Source organism: Martes martes (genome assembly GCF_963455335.1).
Source record: "Martes martes genome assembly, chromosome: 3".
Lineage (NCBI taxonomy): Eukaryota > Metazoa > Chordata > Mammalia > Carnivora > Mustelidae > Martes > Martes martes.
In genome coordinates this window covers 131,596,582-131,613,587 of record NC_137890.1, presented here as the reverse complement: position 1 = coordinate 131,613,587, position 17,006 = coordinate 131,596,582, and the positions used below count along the sequence as shown (strand labels likewise).

The following is a 17,006-nucleotide window of genomic DNA, read 5'->3' as shown; positions in this document are numbered from 1 at the left end:
TCCTAAAACCAACAGCTGTGGCTCCCGTCCACATTCTACACCATCTGTATACCCTGGGCATTGCTCACAGTGTCCGGCCCTGGCCCTGAAGACTCAGCTTTGCCTCCTCCCCCTCTAACTGTGGAACATAAATAGGTGCTTTTGAACTACCTTGAAAGAATATTTTCTTATATAATCACCTTGAAAAAAAATTTACAAGTGTTTTTTCTAATTATAACAATAATGCATAGATTTGTAAAATATAGAAAATATTTTATTTTAAATCCTAGAATCAAAAGTAGCCAATGTGAATACTTTTGAATATTCTCTTCTAATCTCCTGTTATACATGTGTGTATAAAATGCAGATATATGAAAATTAGGGATCATACTACGTGTAATTTTAATGATTTTTTTTTCACTTTTCATTACATTTTGAGGATTTTCCCATGTCATCATATAAAAGACAGGATTTTAATGTATGAATAACATTCCACCATACAGATATACATTTTTAACCATTTGTTTGTGAGAGGTTTTTTTGCCATTAAAAACAGTAGTGCATGGATATCCCTGAACTTAAATTTGTTAACTTATTTCTTTAATGAAAAAGATAGATAATTACAGGAGTTAAGTTTATGAGGATAAAGAACCATTTGAAAATATACTTAAGGTGCGCCTGGGTGGCTCAGTGGGTTGAGTGTCTGCCTTAGCTCAGGTCACAGTCCTGGAGTCTGGGGATCGACAGACTCAGCAGGGAATCTGCTTCTCTCTCTCTCTCACTTTCTTTTTTTCTCTCTCTCTGCCCCTCCCCACTGCTTGTTTTCTCTCTCAAATAAATAAATAAATATCTAATTAAAAAATTCTTTATATGTATAGCCAGATTTTCTAGAAAGAGTTCACCAACTTATACCTCAACTGGCCACATGTGAGTGTTGTTTCACTTTAGGTTTGGAAACACAGTGGTTTATCTTTTTTATGAGCATTTGGTGATTTGATAGCTTAAATCTTATCTCTTTTAATAAATGTGTTAGTCTGAATTGTTCAAACCCATAGCACATCTGAAAAAACACAACGAATACTCGTATACTCACCTTGCATTCATCAACTGTTAGCACCTGCATGACCCATGACATTTCTTTACACACACTGCATTTCTCTGGCATTTGCCAAGTCCCCTGTAAGTAAGCTACAGACGCCATGACACATTGGCCCCAAAACCTGGCGTACATATATCTTGTTTTAATGCTGTGTGTAGTGGATTATAAACACAGTGGAACAGTTCACCCATTTTCCTAAGCCATTTGTGTTTGTGTTGCTTTTGTGAGCTGCCTGTTCATGTCCTTTGCCCACTTTTCCCCTGAGGATGTGGTGCTTGCCTCATCAACCTCTAAGATGTCTGTGAGTGAAAGTTACCTCAGATGCTACCTGAATGCCCCTTACACCCCCTGTGGGGGGTTAGGCCCTGTACACACAGGGAAGCTTCCTCTGTGATTTAAGGTGTGGCCGTGGCTATTCTGTCTGTGGGAGCGGAAGCCTCCTTATTCAGTCTGTTGACCATAAGCACTCTCTTCTTGATCAGGGATTCTGGGAAGCAATACTTGAGGGTGAATGGATAAGCACCACAAAACACTCAAACTAGCAGGAACAGATAGAGTATCTTGTCTTTTCAGTGACATGATTGTTTTGCCTTTTAGTTGAACTCCACCCCCTTCCACACACACACACACACTCTGTATACTGTCTTTTAAGTATTTGAAGATGAGTCTTACCAAATAAAACCACTATGCCTGGGGCCATTACTTTGATGTGTTGTTGGCAGTGGGGATTTCTGCAGAGAACTCTTTGCTCTCCAGCTCCTGAGCCCGCACACCCTCGCAGAGAGGTGGGCCTCTGGAGTCAGACCAGGAGGGCTCCGGGTTGGCTGCATGGCACCTACCCGCTCTCCAAGGCAAAGGCTTCACATCGCTTCCTTCCTCAGTGAATTGTTTGGATACGACGCACCTACTCTGAGTTTGCCAGCCACCAGGTCACAGCAGGCCAGTTCCCATCCTGGCAATGACGGCGGGGCAGGGAAGGAGCTCTCCGCTGTCAGGCCCTGAGCTTTGCACAGGCACTTCTCTCTCCTGTGTTCGAAGGCATGACTATTTGTCTTATGGCTCTATTTTTATTAGTGTAACATTTAATCCCAGAAATGTGGCAGTATTAAATGTCAGGCTGAGTTTGTGCAAGGCCTAGCCTTCATGCAAGATACAGACACGAGTAATTCCCCCGGGGAGGTCTCTCTCTTCCTCTCCGACTCCCTTCCCCAGCCATCCACTCTCCTCCATCGTCCCCCCTTCGCTCCCCTTCTCCACTCTTGTCCGTTTCCTCCGCCCCTGAAGACAAGATTGTGTGGGTGTTGTACCCATGGTTTCCAGGAGCTCTCCCATATCTCGAAAAATGCATTTTTTCACAAAACCATGAGATAAGAAAGTAACAGAAGGTGAGTGCAGAGGCCAGGTGGGTTTCATAGTTGACAACAGTAGCTCCAGACATACCAACAAATCCATATGGCAGGGACAGAAGTGATCACATGTGCTAATGATGTGTGTTTAAATTTACCCCTCTACCCTCTCAGGATCTCCCCACCCATGACAATGAGTGAATTGAGAGAGGTGCCTGGTTTTTTCACATGTAATAAAAGCCTCTGTCTCTGGAATAAGCACTGTAAACAGCCCATCCCAGAGAGGGAGGGACTCTGGCCCCGTGGGGTGTCCTCCTCTTCCTTGGCCTCACTCCTCCTCAGTACACCCAGAAAGCACCCTTTCTCCCACTCACATGAAGACCACCAGCCTGAGGGGGCCGAGGGCAGCAGCTGGTGCCACCACAAATGAGGGCTGCCCGTTCCTATCTCCTCGTCCAGAGCTGGAAGCTGGGGCTTTGTGAAGCAAGGCTGCCCCTCTGTGCTCTGAGACTCAGCGGAGGTGGCTTTCTGGGAAATCCACGTGGCTCTGTGAAAATCTGCCCTCTCTGCCCCAGTTAAGACCTTTAGTCGCTTCTGTTAGCACTTGGCTATCTATCATCATTCTCCAATGGTTTTCTCAATTTTAACTTAAACTAAATTTATGTATGTGATTCTGTACACATTACAGTTAAATATCTGTTACAGAAACTTTATGGGCTCTGAAAAACCACAAAGAAGGCGGGGGGAAACCCCAGTCCCATATTTCTGAGATAACCACTATTCGTAATTTGGTATCTTTGTTTCTAACATTTCATGGGCTTAAAATTACATCTTTTTTCCTTACCAAAATGGGATCATTCTGCACACTATGTTTTATAGCTTTGCTTTTCTCATTTAACATTGTGCTGTGAGCATTTTTCTATTTCATTAATGTCCTTCTATTACATAATTTTATTGGCTACAGAGTGTTTCATCCTAGGAAAAGGTCATTGTTTATTTATGAGCGCCCTATTTTGAGACATTATTTAGGATGTTCCAAGTAGTGTGCTATTATAAATAATATTTAACTGAACATCCTTAAAGCCGAATCTTTTCACAAATCTCTAAGTACCTCCTTAGGACAAATGTTTGGAAACAGAATCACAGACTCAGGAGATGTGCACATTTTGATACGTATTGTAACCCTACCCACAAAATACAGAATGCCAATTTATATTCCACCCCTGCTCCCAACTAGATTATAAATTCTGTGAGGCACACTAATATAGACCCCCCCATAGTGGGGGACAGTACGGGGCATGGAGTACAAACTTAATAAAAATAAAATTAATTCCCCTTAGCTCTCTTGGTTCCTGAATAATTAACCAAGCTTCCCTTGCTACCTTTGCTTGCCTCCATGTTATGCAAAAGACAGGGCCCACTCAGCTAAATATCAACGATAGCAGTGACCCTGATCAGAAAACCCGATTACCTCAAAACTGATACTAATGGCCAACACACCTGGTGAGGTCCCAGCAGTAAGTATCAGCTTAAAAGAATCTGGGGGCTTTAATATGGATGGGAAGTTTACTGCTTACCATGATACTAATCACCCATTGTTAAAATGAGTTGATCACCTTCCTAGAGAGAACAGGACTGAGGATGTGGTTTAGGATGTGTGGTCTGGCATCACAGGTTATTGTCCTAGAACACAGAGCACTGCTGGTTGATAGGGTGGAGACTCTCCGATGTGAGCCAGTCTTGTTTCAATAAATAAATCAGGGCTTTGTCCTCATATGAAAAACCTCATTCTTCCTATTCCTCCTCCTCTCCCACTGCTGTGCACAATTCTGGAGTGCTCGTTTCCACGAGCTCCAGCCACTGGGCATTGTTTCTAAAGAGCCGCCATGTTTCTCGAAGATGCCGTTCTCTCCTTTGCTCTTGTTTCTGAGACCCGATGTCCTTTTACCAAGATCTCTGTGGTAGCGTCCTGCCCAGCATCCCCACATACCCTCTCTCTTCTGATGGAAGCCATCAGCCCAAATACAGTTTTTATGAGATTCTTCCTAAAGCAAGGCCTTAATCCAGTTCCACCCATCCCCGAGCCCCAAATCATCCAAGACATTCCCTTGTTTTCCACTCGAAGTTCAGATTTCTCTTCCCAGCAAGAAAGACCTTCCACTAAATCATGCCAACTAATGCTCCTTCTCTCACAACTGCCTTTCAGGTACCCAGGTTAACTATTCATGATTCCTTGTGTACACTCTTTGCTTTTTTAGGCTCCAGGAGCCTTTGCTAAAAATAGTCCCTTTGCCCGGAACGGCTGTTATAAGATACTTTACCCTAACAATCAATGCATTTGTTTTTCCTCTGTGCTTATTTGTAAGCTCTTTGAGTATAGATACGTCATCTTACCCATTTTAAAAATCCCTCTCAGGGATATAGTTGCATGGGTTGGTGAAAGGAGACCCAGGATGTCTGGTTAATTTCAGAGATGTCATTTTTTGTATTGAACATAAAATAGAAGAATATACTGGTCATAGGGAGATAAAAGGTAAGAATATTGGTTTTGACCCTGGTGTGTGTCCAGTGGCATCACGTTATAGAGTTTAGGACTCAAGTCTTTCACCCAGATTAAAAACTAAAGAGAGCAACATCATACATCATATAGCTGTTTGTTGGTCGCTTCCAGCCGTGCTGGCTTGAACAGGAATGTGAGCCAAGGGCTGTGGGTATATTTCCAGGAACAAGTCACGCCCGGCCATGTGTGGCCCTGACTGCCCGGTTCCACAAGGAACGACTGATGGTGTGCGAGCAAGGAACGGGCACGAAGCTGGCAACCATGACAAGGCGTAGCCTCGTGCTTTCTAAGGAATTCCTGGAGCCCTTGTATTCTGATGAAAATGCCTCACTGCTGAAAGCTAGGGCTGCCCCCACTATTTCAGAAGCCTAGAACCAGTATGCAGAGGTTTGACTTCGTAAATACGACAGTTTCTCAAGGCCTTAAGCTCTTCATCGATCCCTTCCTAAAGATGAGGTTTTATACATTTTGCCTGGTTTTCTACTTTCTTACTAGCTCCCCCCCACCCCCACCGCCCCTGTATTTCCAGAAGTAAAACAAAACCAAACCTTTCCTGCTTTCTTGACCTTTGTTGCCCGGTTTTAAATTCAGAGAAACAAATGTGACTCACTTGAGAAGAATGCATCTATACATGTGGGCTCTCTTATTCATGGAGAAGATAATCAGAAAAAGTAAAATTTTAGGTACATCTAAAAATACAAGAATTTGTATGGGTATTTATGTTAGAGTTTAAAGAACCTTTTGTAATCGTCTTATCCAATGTCTTTATTTTGTAGATGAGGAATCTTAGGTTTGGGGGACCAAAAAAAAAAAAAAAGACTCCCAACATTGTAGCACCAGTGAATCAAGACTGAACATAGAATCCAGGTGTTCCGACTTACAGTTCAGGCATAATACTCTATACTGTTCATCCCTTTATGAGGAAGCACGCTTCCCACCCACACTCCCCAGCATGTCCATTCTACCAAAGTGAGTCCGATAGTTTACATTATTTCAATTCTTTTTTTAGCCAGAATGCTATGATTATAATAAGTGCTTTTGTTCACCAATTGCCTTGTTCTTCTTGTTCAATGCATATAGTTTCTTATTTGTTATTTTTCTTTCAAACTTTTGAGGCCTGCAAAAGCAAATTTTTCTTGTCTAAATCTCTTCATTCACTCCACTAGAGGGTTTTTTTTTTCCCCCTTTTCCTCCCCCTTCCTCTTATGTGGGAGATGGGGAGCAGTTATTTGCTTGTTTTCCTTGATTTTCAGCCTCTTCCAACTTGGTTTTACCAACTCCGATTTACTCTAGGGACACAATTCTTTGTTTCATTTCCTAGCCAGATAACACGGTGCAGTATCCCTCAACACTGCAGGCCTGTGGTACATTGTCTCTTTGGAGCAGCATTTCTAAAATTTTCAGGAATATTTCCCAAAGATACATTAAAGATCGAATCCTAGCAGCATTTAAATAAGAACAGAAAGAGATTAAAAAAAAAATGTGCTGGTAACACTTCCCAGAGTTGAGGTCATTAGAATCCAGTACAATGTGACTAATTACATGTATAGAAATGCCACACATCAAATCATGTTCCCACACACAGATACTAGAAGTGAGATTTCATACAACCTAGGTAGGAGTCAGAGACTGCCCTTCTTTCTTCTCTCCCCCAAGCCCTGCCTCTGCCTACAGGCAAGGGGAAGGAGTTGGCATGGCTTAGTGTGGGGAGGAGTAGGTGGCAGTCAGGACCAGGACACCTACAGCAGGGACCATCATGTCAGCCAGAGTTTTCCAGAGGGTTGGGAAACCAGGCATCAAACACTGAGGGGACCATACAAAAATATGTGGTCCAGAAAGTTAGAAGTAATTATGGTCCGAGTCTCAGAGCTAAGAAGACATGAGATGTGAGAATAAGGATGTCAGTCAGGAAGGAAGGAGGAGGGAGGATCTCTTTTTCAGGAACAAGATACTCTTTAACTTACCTTTTGGACCTTTCAGCCAGTAGGTGCCTGCTAGGAGAGAGGGCCTGTTTTTCTTAAAGAACCAGAGGATGCATGTCTATTTTTTCTTTAAAATACACAATTAACACTTGTTCAGTTTTGAGATTTTTTTTTCAGTGGTTTCAGATTAACCTATTATCTGATTCATTACTCTAGGAAAACTTCTTGATAAGGCAGCAAGATCTCACAACCAGGCTTCTAGGCAGATGAAGGTAGGGCTGATGGGAAGTTTTGATACTTGTGGTACACACACAGTTTCTAAGATAACGCCGACTCTCTTCAAGCTTCTCAACAAAATGGGGAGAGTTGGATCCCTGAATAATTAATATGGAGATTCTCCCTAAGCCAAGACTCTACTGGAAACTTCTCAAGAGATTTTTAAGAGGCAGAAGGACAGCATTCCTCCTTGTCTTGCTAGCCTGCCAGCCCAAACATGATGTCTTCTGATCCGCCCTGTTAGCTCTTTTGGATTCAAGGTTTTATGAAGAATATACATCCTCTGTTTGATACATTTTTTAAAAAGAGAAGGACAAGAGATATGTGTTGAAATTAAAAACAGGGCACCTGGATGGTACAGTTGGTTGAGCGTCTTACTCTTGGATTTCAGCTCAGGTCATGATCTCGGGCTCTGTGCTTAGAGCGGAGTCTGCTTGGGATTCTGTCTCCCTTCCCTCTGCTCCTCAACACATCTCTCTCTCTCTCTCTCAAATAAATAAGCCTTAAAAGCAAAACAAAACAAAACAAAACACTCCAGGATTGTGACTTTGTATAATTAAATAAGCTTTTGAGATCCTGGTCTCCTGACCAAAAAGGCTAGGTATCATATCTGACCCACTAACTTTATAGGTTATTCATGAGACTAAATCTAATAAACATGAAAATTCTTGGAACATCTTTCCAGTGGAAGTATTCCTATTATCCAAGCTGTCCTAAATCAGTTGACTAGATGGTGACATATCTTACTGATGCTTTTTCACCATTTATCTCTGGAGATGCTCATTTTAAATCTCCACATCGAAATCCCAGCACATAGGCATGAATATGGGGCTGTGTTCTTCATGTCATTCTCCAGGGAAAGTGCAGACCACATCACTCAAGTGGGCTGCGGTCAAGGGAATAACCACAGGCCTAGCACACTGCAGACTCCTCTGACCTAAAAGCCCTTCCCGCACAGAGGTTGCTATTTAAAAAGCTAATGAGAAAATACAAATGGCCCCAGGTCCTAGCCACTACCTGAAATGGAAAACCAGAATGGGAGATACTCATTCCCAAGAAGCAGGTAACTCCAGCAGCCTGTGTTCCTGTTGTAAACAGCCACCCTGGAAAGGACATCTTCCCACAAGGCCACTAGACCTTCCCACTGCACATCCTGCCGGAACCCAGTTGGGTCCCCACAGGAATAAGTTCAGTGAACTCTAAGAATGATCAGGCTTTTCTACTTTGACTTAATTGATTAGACTCAGAATCTTTGAAGGTAAAACAGAATCTCACAACCCAGAGTCACTCCCTCATATGCATTTGGCCTTTGTTTTCTCTCACTGCTACAAGTACTGTTCAGAGCCCCCAGGGGATGGGAAATGGGTGAAAACAGTGGGGAGCCCACAGCTAGCAATCCGAGTCTCCTGCTCCACCTTGGCCCGGGGTGCTTCCCTGTCACTGGTCCTGGGAGGAATGGTCCCTACAATGGACCTGAGCAAGAAGCAGCCCTTAGGGGGAAAGAGTGGGCAGGTTTGGGGAAGTTTCAGAGCCTGGTCCATCCTAACCCTGTGGTGGTGGGGTGACGGTTTTAGAATCTTTTAGAAAACTGGAAGAATGATTTCCTGGAATCTGAGACTCTTAGATGTCTGCCTGTCGAGCAGGTACAAAGCATCTCTCCCCCTTTCTCCCATTTTTAGAGCAAGACCTTTGCTTTTATATCTTGAATATCTCAGATACATGACAGAGTAATAGTGAAAGGCATTATATGATGTGCAGTCAGGAGATCATTCCATCAGGATTTAAAGTTTGAATGGGGTGGGCCGCGTGGGAAAACCAGTTAAATAAACTAAGTATGTCATTTAAGCTAGAGGGACCTGTTATGGCTAACAGAAAGCAGATGATGCACCCAAGAGGTTAAAAATCCCAGGAATAAAAGAGCAGGGAATGACAGGCCACAGGAAACACAAATGTTAAAAGAGCAGGCGTGTCTGTGTACTTTCCCTGTGGTAACATGGCAGTGGCTGGCCCTATGCCCGGGCCAAGGGTGAAGGACTAAGGAACGATCTGGGGGAGCTGAATAAAGACTGTAAGAATAATCGGGCCTGAAGGCCCAGACCAGTAGTCAGGCAGGTTCAAATCCCAGCTGGCCCCCACCTACTAGATCTCACCTTGACATAGTTATCTACATTCCTTGTGTTTCAGTTTCTTTATCTGTAAAATAGATACTTCAAAAAAAAATTAGGATGAAATGGGCCCATGTAAAGCCTGAGCCCATTTCCTGGCAAATAGTTAATGCTCAATAAATCCTAGCTAGTATAAGTATTCCCAGTATACAGGGATCTCACAGGGATGTTGAAAAGACTAAGTGAAACAGTATGTATAATATGTATGGCGCAGTGCTCAACACACGGTAGTTAGTAAAGAACAGCTATAGAGAACCAGGCAAAAGTCCGTCTTAAGGGGCATAAAGGCAACAAAGAGCTGGGCAGAGGGTTGAAAATAAACGTGCTGGAAGCAGATACATCCTAAAGAACTTGGCCTTGGCTAGAAGCGACTCAGATTGGCAGATGAGTAACACAGACATGCAGACCAGCCATGGAGGAGTTGGGAATTAGGGCAGACGGCAAGGGAGCACCAAGAGGGCAATGGCTAATTTTCAGAAAAAGAGCTGCCCCAGCCAGGAAGTCCCCACTTACAAGAGTGTAAGTGACTGATTCCTAAGTCTGGCTAGGCTAGGACCGAAAAGTAAAAATAAATGAATTGACCCCACCATGTATCCAGATGGGAATATAGCAATACTGGTTATGTCCATTGCCAAATGAAAGATGGATGGTTCATCCGTGTTCAACTTTAGCTTCACGTTAGAGAAATTATTTCTCTGTCTGCTACAGACTTCATGAGTCTGTTGTCCAAAATAATTAGGTACCCAAGCGACAAGCTACCCAGAGCTATCCTAAAAACCTTGCCAACAAACAATAGTGTCTTACAGAAGCCTGAGCTGCTGGGGGGATGGGGGCTGTCTTGTTAAAAGGAAATTACAAGCGTGGTTTTAAGCCTTTGCAGCCTTGACTGCCCAGCACTTGACAAAGATGACTGTTTAGGCCAGGAGCTTTTATTACCTTAGGAAAACCAGGACAGAGAAGGGTTACTTATCACAGTGAATTAATTATGAGACTCTTTTTTATTTTCAGGTGTTAAGTACCCAACATTTCTGTTCAGAGTCAATTTTATTTTATTTTTTTATTTTTTAAAGATTTATTTATTTATTTATTTGACAGACAGATCACAAGTAGTCAGAGAGGCAGGCAGAGAGAGAGAGAGGAGGAAGCAGGCTCCCCGCTGAGCAGAGAGCCCGATGCGGGGCTCCATCCCAGGACCCTGAGACTATGACCCGAACCGAAGGCAGAGGCTTTAACCCACCGAGCCACCCAGGCGCCCCTCAGAGTCAATTTTAAATGCTTTTCTATCAGCATCTACTTTAAAAGGAGTAAAACATGCCAGCAGATTCTTGGACCGTCTTTAGGTCAAATCTGTGTTTCATTTATGTTTTGGGTAGGTCCAAAGGAAAATATATGCCAGAGAAACGCACATTCATGAAATATACTGAAGTCTGTCTGGGAGAGCAAAACCAAGACCGTTCAAAAGCTCTGAAGTAAAGAACACCTTAATTTGGACATAAAGCAAATTTTACTTTGTAATCTACCCTCACTTGCATTATTCAGCTTTGCTCAAAGTGAGACCGTGACCCCAGTTCTCCTAGAGAAGCAGTTTTGGCTCTCTTTGGATATTAGACACAGGTCCAGTCATTGTTGTGGATTTTATATAGATCATTCCAGAAACCCCCAGCCCAGGGCTCAGATGGAGATCTTTGGTGGGGCTGAAGAGAATGAGTAAGGCAAAGCCTGTGGCCGCTTGCTGTGGTCAGGCCCGGGTTCATCATCAACGTCCACCCCTAACTCATCCACACGATGAGAGCACTTGGGCCTCTGGTCTTTAATATCTCACTCACCATTCTATGGCCCTACTTCTAAATTACTGGAGTATTTTTAAAGTAAGGTTAGAGTCAAGAGTGAGCATGTTCATTAACCTTACATATTAAAGATAACGAACATTAACTTTGAGTTGTCAGTCATGAAATGAAGAAATGAAGCATTGGTTACAGCTTTCCCAAATGAGACGCAGGGGAGATCTTTCCATACTGTGCTATATTATGAGACTTGCAGAATTCTGAGGCCTGAGAAAGCAGATGTCACACTGATGCTTAGAATATAAGTCCTTAAATATCATATTAAAATGAGACTACTGCGCTTTCTTGCTAAAGGAAAAAAAAAAAAAAAACGTTGTAAACCTTCCTCTTGTGCCTGCATGTATATATCCCTGACTCTGGAGAGTCTATACAATATTTCTGTGATGATTTAAGATGAAGAATCCATTAAAGGTAAACATGAGCACAAATAGGTGTAAGGCATCATCAAGATAAGTTCTTGTGATTCATTAAACATCCATTAAAATAACTCATCAAGGCTAATCTGTTCGGGTGGTAAGTGGTGCTTCCGCACATCCCCAGCGAATCGCAGGGAGCTCAGCTCAGCCCTGCAGGCATCCATCTTCATCAGGAATCGTGCAAGAAGACATAACTGCAGGCTAAAGCCTCCTCATTACATTGTTCAGCAAGATTCTTAGAAAGGAGAGTGTAACCCACAGATGGACTTTTTTTTGGTTTTTTTTTTTTTTTTTTGGTTTTTTTTTTTTGCTGGGAGCAACTCTTAGGCAGATGGTTCTGGCAGAACAGACATATTTGAGCATGTTTTGCACGTGTGTGATGTGCCATCTAGTGGTTGAATGAGCCTAAATTAATGAAAAGGAAAAGGGTCCTTTGCTGGTCCCTTTCTGGCACCTTTGTAAACTGTCCGCCACGTGATTTGAGCAGGAGCAGGAGGTGTGACACTGTAGGCTATCACTTGGGAAAGGGAAAAAAAAATTCTGTTTTCTTAGAAGCCATGTGTTGAACCCAAATTGTTGTAGGGAGGGGAAGCACTGGTATAGTAATTATGCAAGCCAGAGGTTGCAAATTGGTGGCATTTGGCCTGCAGAGTACTTTTCCCATTTTATTTTATTGAGGTGTAATTCACGTATATAGTATATTGCACAGCTGCTCAGCGTATAGTTTGATACATTTATTTGTAAAGTTTATGTAGGTATAATCTGTGTCATTACCATACGGATCAAGACCTGGAATGTTTCCAGCATCCCAGAAGCTTCCCTCTGTCAGGGCTTAGAGATGGCCCCTCTTCACAACTCTGTCACTGTAAATTCACAAGAACATCATTAAAGTAGATACTCCTAACCCTAACCTCCAAGAAAGGATAAAATCCTGTACTCCCCATTTCAACAGTTTGCCCAAAAAGGAACAAGTTTCTCATCAAACATTCTGCAGTGAATCAAAGGCCCCATTTCCTGGGTTTGCTGCTTTTCAGAGTCCAGGTGGCATAATGAGATCTCTCCCCCAAGTCTAAATTGTTTTTCTTACCAAGCTTCTCACTGAGAGATAGATCCACTTGGTGCACTGATTGTATTTTCCCAAGTGTCTCTGCAGGCACCCAAGTCAATTTTCAAAGAAATCCCATTACTTGTGAGCAGTATCTCAGAGGTGCCACTGATTGTCATGGCAAAGCCTATGAATTCTGATGTAGCATTTCAGAAATTAATGCGACTGCCATGTCACCAGTGACTGCATGACACCTGTTCAAATTAAGTCAAGCAAATACTAATGGTGAGAAAGTCTCTCAACCTGTAATCCGGCAAAGGCTAATTTCTAATGAATAGCATAATGCAATCATTGTTGCTATTTCTACAGGACCTCTTTCTGTTCAAATGAAACTAGATTCCTTCTGAATGTCAAAACATACAGTATGTCAGGAAGCAGAGCTAGTTCTGAAATAAAATTGATTTATTCCAGACCTGTCTTGTACGTGCCTATTTACTTGATTACTAAACAAACACACAATCAACCAATATGTCTCGTGAGCATGTTACTTGTGGGTGTTTTGCGAGGTGCTGGAGATAGAAAAGCATAAGACGGATGGGGCCTTCCTCACTGCCTTGGAGTTCGACCTTGTTTAGACCTGCTGGCCTCCGGCTTGCAAACTGACATTTAGAAAGATGGCTATTTCTTGGGATAATAAACAAGGATAAAATGCAGACTTATCCTAATGTGCTCCTCCTTTCAAATAACTTGTATTTTTTTCTAATTATTTGTGATGTATTTGGAAAAAATGAAGATTGTAAAGAAGAAAATACAAAATTCCCTAATGCACCAAAAAAAGCCTATAATGGCATTGTTTAATTCCTCTCAAGGCATTATAATTTTCCGTTTTTTCTGTGTGTGGGTGCATGTAGTTACAATTCCAGTTGGCTTTGAACAACATGGATTGGAACTGCATGGGTCTGCTTATACATGGATTTTTTTTCAATAAATACAGTACAGTACTATAAATGAATTTTTCTTATGATTTTCTTAATACTTTTTTTCTCTAGCTAACTTTACTGAAAGAAGACAGTATATAATATATATAACATACAAAATATGTGTTGACTGTTATAGGTAAGGTTTCTGGTCAACAGTAATCTATTAGCGGTTAAATTTTTGGTGAGTCGAAAGTTACACATGGATTTTTGACTGCATAGAGGGTTGGTGCCCCTAACCTGTGTTGTTCAAGGGTCAGTAGCATTTATTTTATGAAGTTGAGGTGATATTATGTATTTTGTTCTATCATAAGAAACTCTTGAAACATGTTTAATATTTGAGTGAGTTCATAATTTCTGGAATAAGAACGAAAACTAATTTCTTTTTTTTTTTAATTAATTAATTTATTTATTTATTTATTTAACGACAGAGATCACAAGTAGGCAGAGAGGCAGGCAGAGAGAGAGGAAGGGAAGCAGGCTCCCTGCTGAGCAGAGAGCCTACGTGGGGCTCGATCCCAGGGTCCTGGATTCATGACCTGAGCTTAAGGCAGAGGCTTTAACCCACTGAGCCACCCAGGCACCCCGGAAAACTAATTACTTAACCATTCCCTATTATTGGAAATTTTGATTGTTTGTTGTTTCTAAAACAGTTACAGTGGTTTAATGTTTACGTATTTGAAATGAAGTCTTTGACTTTCTACCACACTCAAGGCCAGAACTTTCCAGATAGTGTTAAATAATAATGTTGATGCTAGCCAGCTGTGGTTTGTTCCTGATTATAAAGGCAGTAACTATGGTGTTGTTAAATATGATGGCAATGGGCTGACTTGAGTTGGGTAAAAATCATATTAAGGAAATCCTTTGAGTTCTAGTTTTTAAACATCAACAATGGGGAATTGAACATTACGAACTGTCTTTCAGTGCTATTGAAATAATTAGGTTTGTCCCAGTTCGGCCTATAGGTGTAATACATTATATTAACAGTTTTCCTAATATTGTCCCCTTCCACCAGCATGAATTCTACTATACTGAAGACTAATATATTTGTAATGAATTGTCAAATTTAATTCCATAGTATTGATTTTGAGATTTTAACATCCATGTTTTTGTACATTGTTCTTGAGAGACAACTAGTGTGACAGGATCTAGATATACTCTGTGCATTTCGTTCTGGTCAGTAAATGTGGGTTGCTGAAATTAGGGACCGGGAGCCTGTTTGTGTCTATTATTCACTCTCCCTTTTTCTTTACTTCTTATCCCAACTGCACATTGAGGGTTTTTTCCCCTTAGTGAATTGACAAAGTACTCCTCTTAACCTCTCTCAAAGCATGCATCGCACTCTTTCTTATATAAAAATTTTCTGTCTGTTTTCTGTTCTTGCTAAAGTGGTCTTTGTCTTACGAGTTTGCCATCCCTACCCCTTACCCACTAAGTGTGGTCCACCTAAGCTGTCCTACAGGGCAGACAGTGGAAATAGATGAGTTTTGGCAACATCCTTAGTGTCCAGACAGAGCCCTCCAGTACGCAAAGGAGGAAAGCAAAGAAGTCAGAGTGATCGCAAAATTCGGTTCCTACCGTGCTTCTCTCTGGCAGCAGTATGAGTCCAGGAGGCATGAATCACTTCTAAAGGTGTAGGAGAGGGCAGAGCAGGGACAAGAGTGGAGCTAGGTGACTGCCCCAGGTGGCTGCCCATTCTGCTCTTGATAGTAGGTCACCAAGAGAACCAATTACTTCGAATACTTTTGCCCACCTCATGTATACACCATTTGTTATATTCAAGTAATTAAAAAAAAATCAATCCAGGTGCCTGGGTGGCTCAGTTGGTTAAGTGTCTGCCTTCACCTCAGGTCATGATCTCTGGGTCCTGAGATTGAGCCCTGCATCAGTCTCCCTGCTCAGCCCAAGTCTGCTTCTCCCTCTTTCTCTGCCCATCCCCCTGCTTGAGCACTCTCTCTCAAGTAAATAAATAAAAATAAAATCTTTTCTTTTTTAAAGATTTTATTTATTGGGATGCCTGGGTGGCTCAGTTGGTTAAGCGAATGCCTTTGGCTGAGGTAGTGATTCCAGGGTCCTGGGACTGAGTCCCGCATCAGGCTCCTTGCTCAGTGGGGAGTGGGGAGCCTGCTTCTCCCTCTGCCTGCTGCCCCTTCTGCTTGTGCTTGCACAAGCTCTCTCTCTCTGACAGATAAATAAATAAAATCTTTAATCTATGAGAGAGAGTACACAAGTAGGCAGAAAGGCAGGCAGAAGGAGAGGGAGAAGCATGTTGCCTGCTGAGCAGGGAGCCCGATGCGGGGGCTTGATGCCAGGACCCTGGGATCGTGCCATGAGCCAAAGGCAGACGCTTAACCGACTGAGCCAACCGGTGCCCCCAAAATAAAATATTTTTAAAAAATCATTCCAATATTCATCTCATGCATCATTTCAAAATGATACCTTTCAATTGTCAATTCTTTCCCAGGAAGGCTTATAAAATTAAGTACATTATAGGGTCTCCCCAACTGGACTGTAAACCACTTGAGGACAGGGATTGGGTCTTAAGTGCATTCTGGCCACTGCTGTGCTACGCATAGAGTTTAGACTTATTAATGAGTGTCTCTGGAATTAATTTTAATTTAATTTAATTTTTTAATTTAATTTAATTTTAATAAGTTAATTAATTTTCCCCCTTGCACTGTAATGTTATCGAATGGTATTATTCCTCACGCTTACTTAAAGACCAAAAGCAACTTTGAAAACAAAACAGACCTTTTAACAAGTGGTAAGAGAGAGTGTCACAACCAAAAAAACGGGACCAGAATTAATGGAGGAAACGACAGCAGGTGAAGGAAGAGCAGAAGCATATGGCTCAAGCTAGAGCTTAAATGGGTGTTACAACACCAGGGACATCGTTCCAGCGATGACTCTTCTAAGTACCTGGTCTGACTTCAGACCATCCTGGCAGGGCGGGTCTAATTAGTGGGTATTGCTGGCCTTGTGCTTCTGGACAGCAACTGACGCTCCTTGGAAGGCAGACTGAAGAGTTGTGTTCGATGATTCCTTTCTCTGTTTCCTCAGGGTGTTAAATACCACATTATTTGAAAGCTGGGAGATCGTTGGACCTTACCCTTCCTGGTGGGTTTTTAATCTACTGCTGTTGCTAATACAAGGCTTGAACTGCTTCTGGTCTTACTTAATCGTAAAAATAGCTTGCAAAGCTATTTCGAAAGGCAAGGTAAGATGAAACTTACTGTTTCTGATACATCCCAGAAAATTATGTTTTTTGCTTCTTCTTAATCAACAAGAACACTATCATTTTGAACTTTATGAAATCTTATATTTTTTCTTCATAATTGAGCATAACCCCCTGGAAACACAAACCAAAATTTTGTTTC

General features: G+C 42.0%; 1 protein-coding gene across 1 annotated transcript in view; it reads left to right on the top strand.

The window, feature by feature from the left end:
- The window catches only part of CERS6 (ceramide synthase 6), a 308,042-nt gene that overhangs the window by 286,461 nt on the left and 4,575 nt on the right, over nucleotides 1–17,006 (top strand). Inside the window, exon 9 of the mRNA XM_080798654.1 lies at nucleotides 16,690–16,846. Coding sequence (XP_080654780.1) covers nucleotides 16,690–16,846 — 157 coding nt within the window. The remainder of the gene's footprint in view (nucleotides 1–16,689; nucleotides 16,847–17,006) is intronic.